The sequence below is a fragment of the Hemitrygon akajei genome, chromosome 2, assembly GCF_048418815.1.
Source record: "Hemitrygon akajei chromosome 2, sHemAka1.3, whole genome shotgun sequence".
NCBI lineage: Eukaryota > Metazoa > Chordata > Chondrichthyes > Myliobatiformes > Dasyatidae > Hemitrygon > Hemitrygon akajei.
The window spans coordinates 64,617,877-64,634,909 of NC_133125.1; the positions used below are offsets into that span (position 1 = coordinate 64,617,877).

The 17,033-nt window shown below is 45.2% G+C and overlaps 1 protein-coding gene across 1 annotated transcript in view; it reads left to right on the forward strand.

Moving 5' to 3' along the window:
* Positions 1 to 17,033, forward strand: part of LOC140713667 (glyoxylate reductase/hydroxypyruvate reductase-like) — a 65,827-nt gene that overhangs the window by 17,574 nt on the left and 31,220 nt on the right. The window contains exons 5-6 of the mRNA XM_073024044.1: positions 13,829 to 13,917; positions 16,404 to 16,508. Of these exons, the coding sequence (XP_072880145.1) occupies positions 13,829 to 13,917; positions 16,404 to 16,508 (194 nt within the window). The remainder of the gene's footprint in view (positions 1 to 13,828; positions 13,918 to 16,403; positions 16,509 to 17,033) is intronic.

The window sequence follows — 17,033 nt, forward strand, 5'->3', positions numbered from 1 at the left end:
ATCTATCAAATTCAGATTCACTTTTCATGTCTTTCAGTGTAGAGGTGATCCCCACATTGTTACAAGGTGGGGCAAGGGTGCTGGGAGAGGACCCACACGCAGGACACAAACAAGTCTTTCTTAGGTTCAATAAAATAGCGTTTATTACTCGCTACACAGAGAACCGGGAAATTAAGGAGGACAAAGAGGAACACGAACCTTGGACTAGGAGACTATGGACTGGGACCCGCCGCGGACCTTGGACCTGGAGACTGGGAACTTGGATCGCCGCGGACCTTGGACTTGGAGACTGGGAATCGCTGCAGCCAGAATGTGGACACTCAAACACAGGACAGGAACGTCGAGCCAGGACTCTGCCTTCAACTCAGGCACCGAGCCGGGACTCTTCGAGGGATAGACATGGACACTGGGCATGAACGTCGAGCCAGGACTCCGCTTTCAACTCAGGCACCGAGCCAAGACATTTCTTTGAGGGGTAGACACGGACAAGGGGCATAAACGTCGAGTTAGGACTCCGCCTTCAACTCACCCCTGATAGATTGACCTTGCCTGGACCCACTCTGGTGACGGAAGGCAAATTGCTGGCACTCCGATGTGGGCTGGATCACTCTGGTGACGGAAGGTGAATTGCTGGTACTCCGATGCGGGCTGGATCACTCTGGTGACAGAAGGCGAATTGCTGGCACTCCGATGCGGGCTGGATCACTCTGGTGACGGAAGGCGAATTGCTGGCACTCCGATGCGGGCTGGATCACTCTGGTGACGGAAAGCGAATTGCTGGTACTCCGATGCGGGCTGGATCACTCTGGCTTGTAGCGACGGCGACATGTGAAGGCTTCTTAACACTCTCGCCCCGAACGGCTAAAACCAGGGGCGTATAAACTGCCGGTTCGGGTCGAAGAGTAGATTACCCTAATGGCTAAGCTCAAGGGACACGTGAAACGGAATTAGAAGGGAACAAGGAGTCAATGGTCCGGATCATAACATAACCTAACTAAATTTAAAGGGGAACCGATCCAGACCATGACACACATTTGTATTGTGGTGATCCATGGCGCGATGTCTGGTCATGTGTCAATTACAGTTGAAAAAGAGTGTTTGTTCATTTATTTGTTTGTTCACATAAATTCTGTCTGAGCAAGTTTAATTCGGTACCTCAAATTTTTTGGTTTGTGATTTGTGAATTCTGTAACTCGAATAGCCATAACGTGGGAGTTGTCTTTGTTTAGTTCTTAAACAGATAAATGCTCTGAATATTATACTTTGCAATTTTTGGAATACATGAAGACTTGAATGTATTGAAGAATTGCCTTTAGCAGAGCAGCTTCCATTTATTAAGGACCTGGGTACAGGCTGGGTTTTTGCCTCTGAATGATGAATGCAGATTTGAAAGCAAAATCTAATTTGGGTGTATATGACTAATTTTTCATTGTCACCTGGTCGAAGTCGTGAAGCTCCCTGCCCAACAGCGGCTTAATGGGAGAACCCTCATCAGATTACTTTGATTGGAATGGTTTAGGAAGTCTGTTCTATGGGCAACTGTGAGTGAGGAATAAAACACAGCTTGGGAACCAATATCCACTCTACCTCACCCCACCCAGCCCAACTCTGCTGCTCCAGAGTAAACAACCCACATTAGTCCAACCTCTTCATATAGTGCATCCCACTTAATCCACCTTCGGCACCCTCTCCGAACCCTGCACATCCTTCTTGGAATTGAACTCAATGCTTCAGATGTGTCCTATCTAGAATTTTTATAAAGCTGCAGTTGTAACTTCCTGACTCCTGAACTCAGTTCCAACACTAATAAAGGCAAGCATGCCATATACCTTCTTTACCACCCTATCAACATGTGTTTCCAGTTTCAGGGAGCTGTGGACTTGGACCCCTAGATCCCACAGTACATCCGCACCGTTAGCAGTGTAGTGTCCCTTTACACTTGATCTCCCAATGTTGTACAACACATCTGGCTGGGTTAAACTCCATCTGCCATTTCTCTACCCATATCTGCAACTGATCTATTCCTGCTGTATCCTTCGCCAGTCTTCTACACTGGGGAGCACCAACCTTCTTTGCACCGTGGACTGGCTGACGGGGGGGGGGGGGGGAGGTGGTGGTGTTAATCGCGACCAGAATATAGGTGATGTCAACTATAAGTCACTTATAAGTGGCTAATACACTCAATTTTGTTTCTAAAAGGGTTTATCTAATGAATTTATTATTAAGCACACAACACATATTTTCCTTGCATTAATATAGTGATAGGTCAATTATAAGTCATTTAAGTCAATAGCATCATAACATTTTAAGTAAAATTTGGATATTAAACACACAGCACATATTTTCCTTGTATGAACATATAAAATCATTGCAACACACCAATATCACTGAATCAGTGGGAGCCCTGGGCTTGTTTCCCTGCAACAAGACGGTCCCATCGAGGGGTGATGGGAGACAGCGATACTCGAAGGGGGTTCCACATGTCCAATCTATTCCATAATTTAGTTTTTGTTGCATTCTTTGCAGAAAACCCCAGTTCACAGAGATGTGATGTTGGAAATGGAAGCAACGTTTTCAGTGCTTTCGTGGCTATCTCAGGATATTCAGCCTTGACTTTGATCCAGAATGCCGGCAGAGATGTTATGTCAAACTTACTTTTCAGCCCACTGTCATTTGCAAGCTCTAGGAGTTGATCTTCTTCCTGCACTGACATGGGTGATTCACCGGAAACATTCACAAATGGGTCACGGACCCATTCCTTTGCACATCTTGGGTCATCTGCGGTTGGGAAGTAACGCTCGAATTCTGTCGACAGTGAAGACAGGTGATCGCGCACCAGCTGTGAGAAGGACGGTGCAGCCTCAGTCTCTCCTAAAATCCCAGCTAATGTTGGGAACATGTCAAATATGCCCCTGTCCACTCGCTGTCCCCACAGTTCCAGTTTGGCTTTGAAAGCAGACACTTTATCTGCCAACTTGAAGACAGTTGTCATTCTCCCCTGAAGTGACAAATTGAGATCACTGAGCAGGTTGAAGATGTCACACAGATAAGCGAGTTTTGTTATCCACTCCTCGTCACTGAAGTGTGCTGCCAGTGGTGACTTTTTTCCTGAAAGAAATCTCTGCAGCGGCTCTCTTAACTCAAAAACCCTGGCCAGGACTCTCCCCCTTGAAAGCCACCTGACTTCAGTGTGTAAGAGGTGTTCGTGCTCTGCATCCATTTCCTCGCAAAGCTGCTCAAACAGACGTGAGTTAAGGGCTTTTGCTTTGATGTGATTGATAACTTCAACAACGCCACTCAATGCGCTGTTAAGATCAGGTGATATTTTTCAGCTAGCCAGCATTTCCCTGTGTATGACACAGTGTGTAGACTGGCATTCAGGAGCAACCTCTTTGACTCGGGTAGTGAAACCAGACAGCCGTCCAGTTATAGCTGCAGCCCCGTCTGTGTATATTCCAACACAGAATGACCAGTCCAGTTTGCCTGATATGAAGTCATTCAAAGACTTGAATAGTTCTGCCCCAGTTGTGTTGGTTGGCAACGGCGGTGCACACAACATATCCTCGTGCACATCGTCTTGAAATATATATCGCACATAAACCAGCAGTATTGCCTTGTTGTCGACATCGGTAGACTTGTTGACCTTGTTACGTACCCCGTAACTGGGTCACTTACCAGCAAAGATAGAGAGGTCCTTTGAAGTCTGATGGTACTATTTTTAACAGTATTTATTGATGAAATACACAAAGAATAATATCAATGCAAACATACAGATAATCTACATCGTCAATACTAAATCTAAAAGCGCGGGTATAATAATAATCAACAAGAAATAGCTCTATCGTTGTCTAGGGGATAATGTATTGTCAGATGGAAATATAAAAGTCACTCAAGTTCATTCAAGCTGCAGCTTTTGGTTGGAGAGAGAGACGAGGTTTTTAGAACTTGCCCTGTTTTCCGTTTTATGATGTCGATCCTTCGAAATGGTGTCGGTGGTGATCTCTTCCTTAGCTAAGCTGCCTTCCGTGGTAGGGCCTCAATCCCGGGGCAACGGGAAAGGACACACGTGGGCCCTCCACCGGCTATTGCTATTAAACGCTGTCTCGGAACTGCTAGCGTTTCTCCTGGTGCGTGTGTAAAGGGGCTGTTCCCCAGACCCTCTTTTATCCTGACTCGCAGGGTCTCAGATGTCAATCAGGGTGGAATGATGCCATCCCACCCAACCAGCCCACGTTGCCTGAGGGCTTTCCATGAAGTACAGTACTCAATACACAATCCCGTCTCCAAGAGACAATAGCCGTTATCAATGGTTCCGCCTTTCGGAGGCCAGGACACATTCCAAACCTGTTTGTGGATTCTGCATGTCTTTCTCTCATTTCCTGGGTCTCCTGACCAGACTTAATAGCGATCTTGTGATTCTCAAAAAGAGGGGGCCACAGGCGTAGCACCCCCTTTCTTCAACGCGTTTTTACCATCGGTAAAAATGAAGTAATACAGAGTCTCACAGGATTTTAGAATCTAACACAATACAAAAGTTTTTTTTTCACTACAGAGTAATACAGTTATACATTCAATTCAGCCTCTAGATAGTTACCGATTACATTGTCACTTCCTTTAATATCTTAACATCTTGTACCTTTCTAAAGTCTTGTAGCATCAGACTCCAATTTAATAACCACCTATTTGTAGGTCTTATTTTCCTTTAACAAACAAGCAAACAAAAAAAGAGTTGTGATCTTAGCTTAGGGGTATACTACAAAAGTTCATGCAAATACTACTCTTTAGGTTGCTTTCAAACTTAACAGGCAGGCTTCCATGGGGGGTTGTCTTTTATTATTCACATGCTTTGTCGAAATCCCTTAAAACCGGCTTCTGCTATTTAAAAATGGCGTCCCCATTAACCCTCGCCTCTTTTCCGGTTAATTTCCACGTGGGGTGCTCGTGCACCCTGGTGGAATAGGCTGTCGCCCGCTCCTTCCATAGGAGTTATTTTATCAGCAATGTGTTCCAAACTTAGACCACCTTCTGAATTTCCACCCAATTCTTTAATTTTACGCAAGTTGCTAGTTTTCTCTTCAGGACCCTTCAGGCTATTAATTTTCAGTTCAAACTCTTTGTTCAAACAGCATTTCAAATTCTGCCTTTTCACACCACCCTCTGGAATAACAATAGCGTGTGGGGCCCGTTACCTTCCAACTCAACCTGTAATTGATTCGCAGGCTTTGTGGTACCAAGCCATTGTCTCTGTAGCCTGATTGCTGCTTTTGATATCAGTCCAGCCTTTAAATTTTCTTCATTCAATTTGGGAACTACATATTTCCCTTCTCCTTCAATAATAATATTCATCTCCCCACTAACTTTTAACACACCGTCGAGCACAAACACCTGGGAACTCTCACTTCCCACTATTACCAAGGTTAACCCTTTCTTCACTAAACCCAGTCCATCTGACCCACAAGGACTGCATTCCTTTTCAACTGAATCAAATACCTCAGACTTTTTCTGAGCTCCATTACTAGGTTCAGTACCACGTGCATCCACATCTTGGACACACTCAAACGGGACAGTTGCCTCTTCCAGGCTTTCAATACCCGTACCCGGTCCAAATTCTAAATTCCCCTGATTCTCCCAGCTACTCTCTGGGCAACTCCCTTCCGGAGTAAACTCAATCCCGCGGGCTGAAACAACCTCATCTGCCAACCCAGCAGACTCCTTCAAGGTAATGGCATCCTTTTCATCTAGGACTACCCTCATTTCATTATCGGGAACACCTTTAGAATTTTCAACTTCTTCAAACAGTTCTGCCAAACCAGACAGATCATCCATGTCCAACTCTGGACCTTTTAACAGCTTTTTCTGTTTCTCATCTTTATTTTGTGCCTCTAGAACTTTTCTCCTCGCTAAGGGCAGGACTACCTCCTCTCCCTTACTCTCTTTCACGTTCTTATTCTCCGTTTTCCCACCCTCCTGGTACAGGTTCGGTAAAAACGTCTTGGCCAAATCGATAATGGCCAGATTTAAACTGCTCTCTGTCTCAGCTGCCTTTCTTGACATGCTGCGAGTGACCGCGCATGCGGGATAGATCTTGGAATCTAGGGGCGGGGCCGCAACACTCACAGGCCGGCTCGTCAGCGTCATTGCTGACCAAACCTTACCACCGGCTAAATCGTTACCCAGAAGGACGTCTGCGTCAGTTCTCGGGAATTCTGATCGCACCCCCATTTCAACTGGTCCAGATACCAGCTCACAATCCATAATGATCCTATGCAGGGGCACCATTTCCGTCCCTTTTCCTATTCCTTTCACAGCTACCATTCCCGTCTTGCGACCAAAATCCAGTACCTTACTGATAATCAATGATAGCTCAGCCCCCGTGTCTCTCCAGATCCATACTGGAACTGGTGTGTCTCCCTCCCTCACAGACACGGTTCCGTTTGACATACAAGTCTCAGACCCTTCTCGTACTTTGTCTACCCGGGGCTCTCTTGTCGATTTACTGATCACCACGGCACATCCTATAGGGACGGCTGCTTTCCCTTTTCCTGTCTCCTTCCTCGGAGCAAAGCACCTAGATGCAATATGCCCCCCCCCCTTTCCACAATTAAAACAGGTCAAGCCTGGAAATCTCTGGCCGTCTTGCCTTTCCCCCTCAATCTTACCACTAGCTCCCGGCGGGACCTCTGCCTCAGCCGGTGGGCTTTCTCTATCATTCCCACGGTCTCTCTGGGAACTTTTATTCGAGGAAAACTTTGTCCTGTGGGTTAGGGCATATTCATCTGCGAACCTAGCAAATTCGGAGATGGACTTATTCGGCTTCTCATTCAAATACATCCGAATATCCTCCGAAACACAACCTTTAAATTCCTCAATCATAATTAACTCCCTGAGACGCCAAAAATCCTCTTCCACTATTTCTGCGGTACACCAACGGTCCAAGAGCACACCCTTCTCATAGGCAAACTCGGTATATGTCTGATTCCACCCTTTCTTTAAATTTCTGAACTTTTGTCTATATGCTTCAGGTACCAATTCGTAACTCCGGAGAATGGCCGCTTTTACTTTGTCATAACTCTCCGCCTCTTCCTCCTCCATGGACAACGCTGCATATGCTCGTTGTGCCTTCTCTTTTAACACACTTTGTAACAACGCCACCCACTGATCTCTGGGCCACTTCTGATTCACTGCCACCTTCTCAAAAAGCAAGAAATAACTATCAACATCCGTCTCCTCGAACGGAGGTACTAACCTCAACTCCCGACTAACATTAAACCACTCCTCTCTGTCTGACCCTTGATCTCTTTGCTCTTGCCTTAACTTCTCCATCTCCAAGTCATGTTTCCTCTGTTTCTCTGCCTCCTCATACTCTCTCTCCTTCTCGGCTCTTTCCTTTTCTTTCTCAGCCCTTTCTTTCTCCTTCTCAGCTGCTTCCAGCTGTTTTAACTGAATTTCATGCTCCCTTTGTTTCTCAGCCCTGTCCTGCTCCCTTTTCACCTCCAACTCCTTTAGCTGGAGCGCATGCTCCCCTTGTTTGTCGGCCCTTTCTTTCTCTTTCTCAGCTCTCTCTTTCTCCTTCTCAGCTGCTTCCAGCTGCTTTAACTTAATTTCATGTTCCAACCTTAATTTCTCCAACTCTAACTGAGCCGTCCCACTAGCTGGCACCTTTTCAGGGATATTTTCCAATACCTCAGCTGCAAACACATTCTTCCCAATATAATACTGAGTTATTGCCCTTCTCACCTCCAGCTTTTTCATGGACAACCTCACCTCTGCGAGGTTAAGCCCTTTTGCTAGATTTATCAAGTCTGATTTGTTGGCCGCCTCTAGCGCCTCTAGAGTCGGGTTTTCTATAAATTCATCCACGTCCATCTTTGCTGGTTTTCCCGTCTGGCTACCCGCGTAACCAGATCCAAGTTTGGACTTACAAGCCCGATTCACTGGCCTCCCAATTTGGTGTCAAATCCCGAGACGAGAACCCCAATTGTTACGTACCCCGTAACTGGGTCACTTACCAGCAAAGATAGAGGGGTCCGTTGAAGTCTGATGGTACTATTTTTAACAGTATTTATTGATGAAATACACAAAAAATAATATCAGTGCAAACATACAGATAATCTACATCATCAATACTAAATCTAAAAGCACGGGTATAATAATAATCAATAAGAAATAGCTCTATCGTTGTCTAGGGGATAATGTATTGTCCGATGGAAATATAAAAGTCACTTTAGTTCATTCAAGCTGCAGCTTTTGGTTGGAGAGAGAGACGGAGGTTTAGAACTTGTCCGGTTTTCCGTTTTATGATGTCGATCCTTCGAAATGGTGTCGGTGGTGATCTCTTCCTTAGCTAAGCCGCCTTCCGTGGTAGGGCCTCAATCCGGGGCAACGGGAAAGGACACACGTGGGCCCTCCACCGGCTATTGCTATTAAACGCTGTCACAGAACTGCTAGCGTTTCTCCTGGTGCGTGTGTAAAGGGGCTGTTCCCCAGACCCTCTTTTATCCTGACTCACAGGGTCTCAGATGTCAATCAGGGTGGAATGATGCCATCCCCCCAACCAGCCCACATTGCCTGAGGGCTTTCCATGAAGTACAGTTCTCAATACACAATCCCGTCTCCAAGAGACAATAGCCATTATCAATGGTTCCGCCTTTCGGAGGCCAGGACACATTCCAAACCTGTTTGTGGATTCTGCATGTCTTTCTCTCATTTCCTGGGTCTCCTGACCAGACTTAATAGCGATCTTGCGATTCTCAAAAAGAGGGGGCCACAGGCGTAACAACCTGGATAGCATACCATGGTGACTTGTTAAGCCGATGCAACAGCTGTGCTTCAATGTCCTCCGTTATGTCATCGATTCTCCTTGAAACTGTGGTAGCTGAAAGAGAAACCTGTGCCATCTTGTTAGCTGCAGCTTCTCCCAACAGTTCACGGCACATGTCCTTGGCAGCAGGCAGAATCAATTCTTCACCAACAGTGAGAGGCTTCTTAGCCTTAGCAATATGGCTAGTCACCAAGTACGATGCTCTCAGAGCAGCAGCAATTGTGGAGGTGGTGGCTCTCAGCACTTGCTTCTGTCCTGCTTGCTCACGTTTTGTCCACTCAAAAAACTCAGCGGGTTTGTCTTTAAGTGCAGGGTGCTTGGACTCAAGGTGCCAAAGCAGTTTTGAGGGTTTCATTGCCTCATTAGACAACTTGTCTCCACATATCACACACAGGGGGCTTGGAGCGTGCGAGTCACCGATTGCATTAAAGCCATACTTTATGTGAGACTCATATTTTCTGCTGAAGGAGTTTTTTTTTTGCAGTCTCGGCCTCAGCTGTCTCTGTGTTATCATCATTGTTAGGCCTTTTATGTCCCCTACCACCTCTTCCAAAGAAGTTCAACAGTGGGCGTGACAGGGAATGAGGAAGGGTGCAGCTGACTCATATCGTTTCATGTCGACAAATCATATTGTTTCCTCACGGCCCGGTAGCACATGCTTGATGAAGGAAGAGCATTACATGTAGTGTATATGGATTTCAGCAAGGCATTTGATAAGATACCCCATGCAAGGCTTACTGAGAAAGTAAGGAGGCATGGGATCCAAGGGGGCATTGCTTTGTGGATCCAGAACTGGCTTGCCCACAGAAGGCAAAGAGTAGTTGTAGATGGGTCAGTGACCAGTGGTGTGCCTCAGGGATCTGTTCTGGGACCCCTACTCTTTGTGATTTTTATAAGTGACCTGGATGAGGAAGTGGAGGGATGAGTTAGTAAATTTGCTGACAGCACAAATGTTGGGGCTGTTGTGGATAGTGTGGAGGGCTGTCAGAGATTCAGAGATTACAATGGGACATTGATAAGATGCAAAACTGGGCTGAGAAGTGGCAGATGGAGTTCAACCCAGATAAGTGTGAGGTGGTTCATTTTAGTAGGTCAAATATGATAGCAGAATATAGTATTAACGGTAAGACTCTTGGCAGTGTGGAGGATCAGAGGGATTTTGGGGTCCGAATTCATATGACACTCAAAGCTGCTACGCAGGTTGACTCGGTGATTAAGAAGGCGTACAGTGTATTGGACTTCATCAATCGTAGGATTGAATTTAAGAGCCAAGAGGTAATGTTGCAGCTATATAGGACCCTGGTCAAACCCCACTTGGAGTACTGTGCTCAGTTCTGGTTGCCTTACTACAGGAAGGATGTGGAAACCATAGAAAGGGTGCAGAGGAGATTTACAAGGATGTTGCCTGGATTGGGAAACATGCCTTATGAGAATAGGTTGAGTAATCTTGGCCTTTTCTCCTTGGAGCGACAGAGGATGAGAGGTGACCTGATAAAGGTGTACAAGATAATGGGAGGCCATTGATCGTGTGGATAGTCAAAGGCTTTTCCCCAGGACTGAAACGGCTAGCACGAGAGGGCACAGTTTTAAGGTGCTTGAAAGTAGGTACAGAGGAGATGTCAGGGGTAAGATTTTTACTCAGAGAGTGGTGATGTGTGGAATGGGCTGCAGGTGGCGGTGACGGAGGCAGAAACGATAGGGTTGTTGAAGAGACTCCTGGATGGCTACATGGAGCTTAGAAAAATAGAGGGCTATGGGTAGTTCTAAGGTAGAGACATGTTTGGCACAGTTTTGTGGGCCGAAGGGCCTATATTGTGCTGTAGGTTTTCTATGTTTCTAACATTCCCTTTGCCTTCCTTACCACCAAGTTAGCCTTTAGGGAATCATGCAAGAGGACTCCCAAGTCCCTTTGCACCTATGAATTTTGAATTTTTTCCTGTTTAGAAAATAATCTACGCCTTTATTCCTTCTACCAAAGTGCATGATCATACATTTCCCTACACTTTATTCCATCTCCCATTTCTTTACCCATTCCCAATTTGCCCAAGTCCTTCTGCAGACTCCCTGCTCTCTCAACACGATCTGCCCCTCCACCAATCTTTGTATCGTCCACAAACTTAGCCACGAGCCCCTCAAGTGAGTCATCATATCATTGACAAACAGTATAATGTGAAAAGAAACGGGCCTAATACTGACCTCTGTGGAAAGCCACTAGTCACCAGAAGACAAATAGAAAAGGCTACCTTTAATCCCACTCTTTGCTCTAACAAGTCAGCCAATATTTTATTCATGCTGGTACCTTTCCTGCAATACCATGGTCTCTTATCTTTTTTAAGCAGCCTCATGTGCAGCACCTTGTCAAATCTTTCTGAAAATCCAAGTAAACAACATGCACTGATCTTCTTTCTCTATCCTGTCTGTTATTTCTCAAATAATTCCAACAGATTTGACAGACAAGATTTCTACTTCGGGAAACCATGCTGACTTTGGCCTCAAGTGCCCCAAAACCTCATCATTCATAGTGGAATCAAACATTTCCCAGCCACTAAAATTAGGCTAACTGCCCAATAATTTCCTTTCTTCTGCCTTCCTCCCTTCTTAAACAATGGAGTGATTTTGCAATTTTACAGTCCTCCAGAACCATTCCAGAATCTTGTGCTTCTTGAAAAATCATTACTAATTTTAATTACTAATTTTCAGTACCTCTTTCAGAACCCTGGGGTGCAGTCCATCTGGTCCAGGTCACCTACCTGCCTTCAAACCTTTAGGCTTCCCAATCACCTTCCCCTTAGTAATAGCAACTACACTCACTTCTGCCCCCTGACACTCTCAAATTTCTGACATACTGCTGGTGTCTTCCACAGTGAAGACTGACACAAAATGCTTATTAAGTTTGCCTGCTATTTTCTTGTCCCCCATTACTACCTCTCCAGCATAATTTTCCAGAGGTCCAATATCAACTTTCTTCTACTCTTTATACATCTGAAAAACTTTCAGTCTCCTCTTTGATATTATCAGCTAGCTTTCATCTTTTCTCTCCTTATGGATTTTTAATTGCCTTCGGTTAGGTTTTAATAGCTTCCCAATCTGCTAACTTTCCACTAATCTTTGCTATATTACATGCCCTCTCTTTTGCTTTTATGCTGTTTTTGAATTCCCTTATCAGCCACAGTTGCATCATGCTCCCTTTAGAATACCTCTTCATCTTTGGTATGTATCTATCCCGAAATGTTCCCAGAAATTCCAGCCATTGCTCTCTTGCTGTCATCCCTGATAGTGTCCCCTTCAATCAACTTTGGCCAGCTCCTCTTTCATGCCTCTATAATACTAATACATCTGATGTTAATTTCTCCCTTTAAAATTGCAATGTGAATTCTATCATATTATGATCACTGTCTCCTAAAGGTTCCTTTACCTCAAGCTCAGCAATCAAATCCAATTCATTACACAATTCCCAATCCAGAACAGCTTTTTCCCTAAGTGGAATCAACTACAACCTGCTCTAAAAACCTTGTAGGTGTTCTGCAAATTCCCTCTCTTGGGATCCAGCACCAACTTGATTTTCCCAACCTACCTGCTATCGTAACTTTGCCCTTTTTACATGCCTTTTCTCATTGTAATATTTATCCTGCATCTTGGCTACCATATGCAGTCATGTATATAACTCCCATCAGGGTCATTTTACTTTTGTAGTTTTTTAACTCTACCTACGAGAATTTTACATCTTCTGATCCAATGTCACCACCTTCTAAGGGGTTGATTTCAATTTTACCAAGAGAGCCACCCCACCCCCTCTGCCTACCTACCTGTCCTTTTGATACCAAGTGTATCCTTGGATGTTAAGCTCCAAACTATGACCTTTTTCAGCCATGACTCAGTGATACGGTCAATTATGGATAACTCTGAACATCCTCTACATAGCACCATCCAGAGACAGAGAAGCAGTTTCAGCGACAGGTTACTATCGATGCAATGCTCCTCAGACAGGATGAAGAGGTCAATACTCCCCAATGCCATTAGGCTTTACAATTCTACCGCCAGGACTTAAGAACTTTTTAAAGCTATTATTAATGCTTTTTGAGATGGTGATTTAGATGCATATCACATTATTTTTTACTGAGTTAAGTATTGTATGTAATTAGTTTTGCTACAACAAGTGTATGGGACATTGGAAAAAAGTTGAATTTCCCCATGGGGATGAATAAAGTATCTATCTATCTATCATCATACCTGCCAATCTCTTAACTGTGCCTCAGGACCACCTACCTTACTCTATATACTGTGCGCATTCACATATAATACCTTCAGCCCTGTATTGATCACCCTTTTGGATTTAGCCTTCGTGTTACACTTCAATGCACCCCACTGCTCTATCATCTGCCTGTCCGTCCCTCGAGTTGTGAAGCTGACTTTGAAGCTCCTATAAATGAGCTAGGTCTTTGCTTAATTATCGTGACACTGAATGAGGCCATTTGGCCCACCCACTCCCATTCCTCCTCTCTTTATATTCCTGTAGCCCAGCAAATTATTCTCTCTCACAAACTTATCTTTGATCCATTTGTCATTTATCTTCTCAAAGTGCTAAAAGTTCCCATTGACAATTAGCCTCTCAGAATGTTTTTGGGGTGTGGGTTTCCTCTGGGGATTACAGGGAGAACATGCAAACTCCACAGGGACAGCATTCAAAGTCAGGAACAAACACGGGCCTCGGAAATATGAATCGGCAGAACTCACTACTGCGCTGCCCTGGGTGCCTGATTCTTTGACATGTTGATCAAATGGTGCAAGTGAGGTCTAAGTTGTGAGTGTGAACTGCCCACAAGGCACCTGGCTGAGTCAATGCCTGGAATTAACTTCTGCAAGTACTTTTTAAGAATCAGCAGGTTTATACTGTACATAGAACTGGTCTTTTATCTTTGTTTTTAAATAGCCAGTTTTAACAGTGGATTTAAGTTGTTTTAGTTAAAGCTGTGGTGATGCTGCAACCTGAAACCTTTCTGCTTCCAGTGGCGGCTGGGGCACATGGAAACCCCTGTGGCTTTGTGGCTATGGACTGTCTGACAGCACCGTGGGGATTGTGGGCCTGGGAAGAATAGGTGAGTCATTAGTTAAGGTCTTAAAGTAATTGTGAACTGAAAGAGCATTGGAACCAACTTTAATCTGTTCTCCCAGAGATCATCTTAAAGAAAGGTGGGTCACCTTGAGTTTTTGATTGAACTGAAGCAGTTAGGATCATTAAAGACCTGCATAAGGATAGGAGAAAAAAACAGACATATAATTACAATCTTGAAGCTCTGAAATAAATGATAAACTTTAAAATGGGGACAAAATTATCCTTTTACACACAGGTGGAAAAGTTTTACAGCTCTGTAATACCACATCATCTTAACTGGTCCTGGAAGCATAAAAGATCAGAAAGGAGTTTCCATAGCCCTGTTTGCTTCATTTTCACTGTGGATGTCCAGACTCGATACACTTCTATCCCCCAGCAGGAGGGCCATAAAGCTCGACACTTTTTTCTAGACACCAGACCTAACCAGTTCCTCTCCACACCACCATCCTGTCTGGCAGAACTGATCCTCACACTCAACAATTTTTCTTTCAGTTCCTCTCACTTTCTCCAAACCTAAGGGCACTCAGATGGGCCCCAGTTATGTCTGCCTTTTTGCCAGCTACATGAAACAGCCCATGCTCCAAACCTAGACTAGAAACACTCCCTGATTCTTTCTGCACTGCATCGATGACTGCATTGGTGCTGCTTCCTGCACCCATGCAGCACTCGTCAATTTCATTAACTTTGCCTTCAACTTCCATCCTGCCCTCGAATTTACATGGTCCATCTCAGACACCTCTCTGCCCTTTCTCAATCTCTGTTTCCTTCTCTGAAGACAGAGTGTCTACTGGTATCTTTTGTAAACCTACTGACCCTCACAGCTCTCTTGACTATATCTCTCCCCATCCTGTCACTAGTAAAAAGCTTATTCTCTTCTCTCAGTTCCTCCATCTGTGCCATATCTGTTCCCAGGATGAAGCTTTCCATTCCAGAACATCTGAGGTGTTCTCCTTCTTTAAAGAACGGTGTTTCCCCTCCTCTACCATCGATCCTGCATCTCCTCCATTTCCCAGACTTTTGCCCTTACCCCATCACCCTACTGCTTTAACAGGAACAGAATTCAATATTTCCATTTAATATCAGAGGATGTATGTACAGTGTACAACCTGAAATTCTTACTCTTCTCATCGAAACAGAAGCAAACGCCCAAAGAATGAATTACGGAAAAATGTTAGACCCCAAAGCCCCCTCCCCCTCCCACACACAAGCAGCAGCAAAGCATCGACCCCCCCACCCACCATGCAAGCAATAGCAGAGCCCCAAAGAGACGTTGAACTAGAGTCCAACAAAAAACCACTGTTCACCCAAAACTTCGACGTGCCGGAGGCTCTCCCTCTCACTAATGAGGGAGAGAGAATGATCACTCCAGCCACAGCGAGAGGGGAGACAACAGCTCGCTGGTTCGGTATTACAGTCTGCAGCAGTGTACACTGCTGTCTTGATGTTCCTATCCCCCACGAACCTTCAGTCAGCGATACCAGCGAGGAATCGGGTCGTCCACAGGGCTGCACCCAAAGGTGCATGAGTCCCGGGCCACTCCTGGAGGTATTGAAAATGCTAGGTCGCTTGGCGAGCTGTGAGTGTGGGAACCCACCATGTGAGGAAGTACAGTCTGAGTGTAGCTGTAGATCCCAGACTCTGACAGGACCCCAGCCGCTTTGAAAAGGAAAGTGAAGTATTTAAACTGTTTCACAGGTGAACAGAAAGAAATCACACTGTGGTGTCATCTTTAGTTCCCCTCGTCCTTACCTACCTCTCCATGAGCCTTCACATCCAGCACGTCATTCTTCATAACTTCCACCATTTTCCATGGGATCCTACCACTTCCCCTCCTCTTCCCCCACCCCCACTTTCCAATCTCCGTAGGTATCACTCTCTTTGAGACTCCATTGCCCATTTGTCCCTCCCCACTGGCATATACTTGTACAACTGGGACTAGAGCTACCCCAGCCCTTGCACCTCCTTCCTCACCACCATTCACTGCCCCAAATGGTCCTTCTAGAAGAAGTGACACTTCACCGGCAAGTCAGTCAAAGTCATCCGCTGTATCCAGTGTTCCCACTGTGACCGCCTCTGCAGCCATGAGACACAGTGTAGATTGGGGTCTGCTTCATCGAGCAGCTTCACTCCATCCACCACAAAACATGGGCTTCATCAGTTGTACGTCCCATTTCCATTCCAATGTGTATGCCCAAGGCCTCCACCTGACCTCTCTTATCCCTTGCCAGCTTGTACTCTTACCCCTTCTGTCTTCCTCCCCCTTCCTCTCCAGTCCTGATGAAGGCCCTTTGACTGTTTATTCCTCTCCGTAGATGCTGCCTCACCCGCTGAGTTTGTCCAGCATTCTGCGTTTGATTCTCTGGATCTCCAGCCTCTGTGGAATCTCTTGTATAAAATATCCGTTCATGTTTGAAAGGGTTTTAATGGAAAGAAGAGTGAATATTTGTGCTTGTTTTGTCTGACCCAAAGGTTTGGCTGTGGCACAGCGACTGAAGCCATTTGGTGTGAAGAAGTTTCTGTACACGGATTTTGAGCCAAAGCCAGTGGTTGCAGCCGAGATACAGGCCGAATATGGTGAGAAAACAGTAATTATAATAGTAATAACAGTGAGAGAATATTGGTGGAGCGGGTGAATCAGGCTACAGTGATGAATTTGCCTTGTAGTAAAATTTCCTAACGTACTTTGCAGAAGAAAGTGACCTTGACCTGGCCCCTGTGACTCCAATCTTGGATTAAGTCCTTGCAACCTGCTTAGCCCACCGTTCAGATTCAGATATTTATCACAAGTACGTTGGAACATGCAGTGAGCTGCATTACTTGCGTTCAGCAACCAATATAGCCAAAGGATGTGCTGGGGTGGGGTGTGTAGACAGCCTGCAAATGTCACCACATGTTCTGGCACCAACATAACATCCCCAGCTCGTTTGCAGAACAACACCAACAACAAAAACAACGACTGAACAGCAACAAAACAACAACAGCAAAACAAACCCCGTTCCACACACACGGCACCAAACTGCAGTCTCTGTCAATGTCATGGCTCAGACGTAGTTGATTTTTAGGTTCGTTAGGGATGGTTTTGGGACAGAGAGGGGAGCT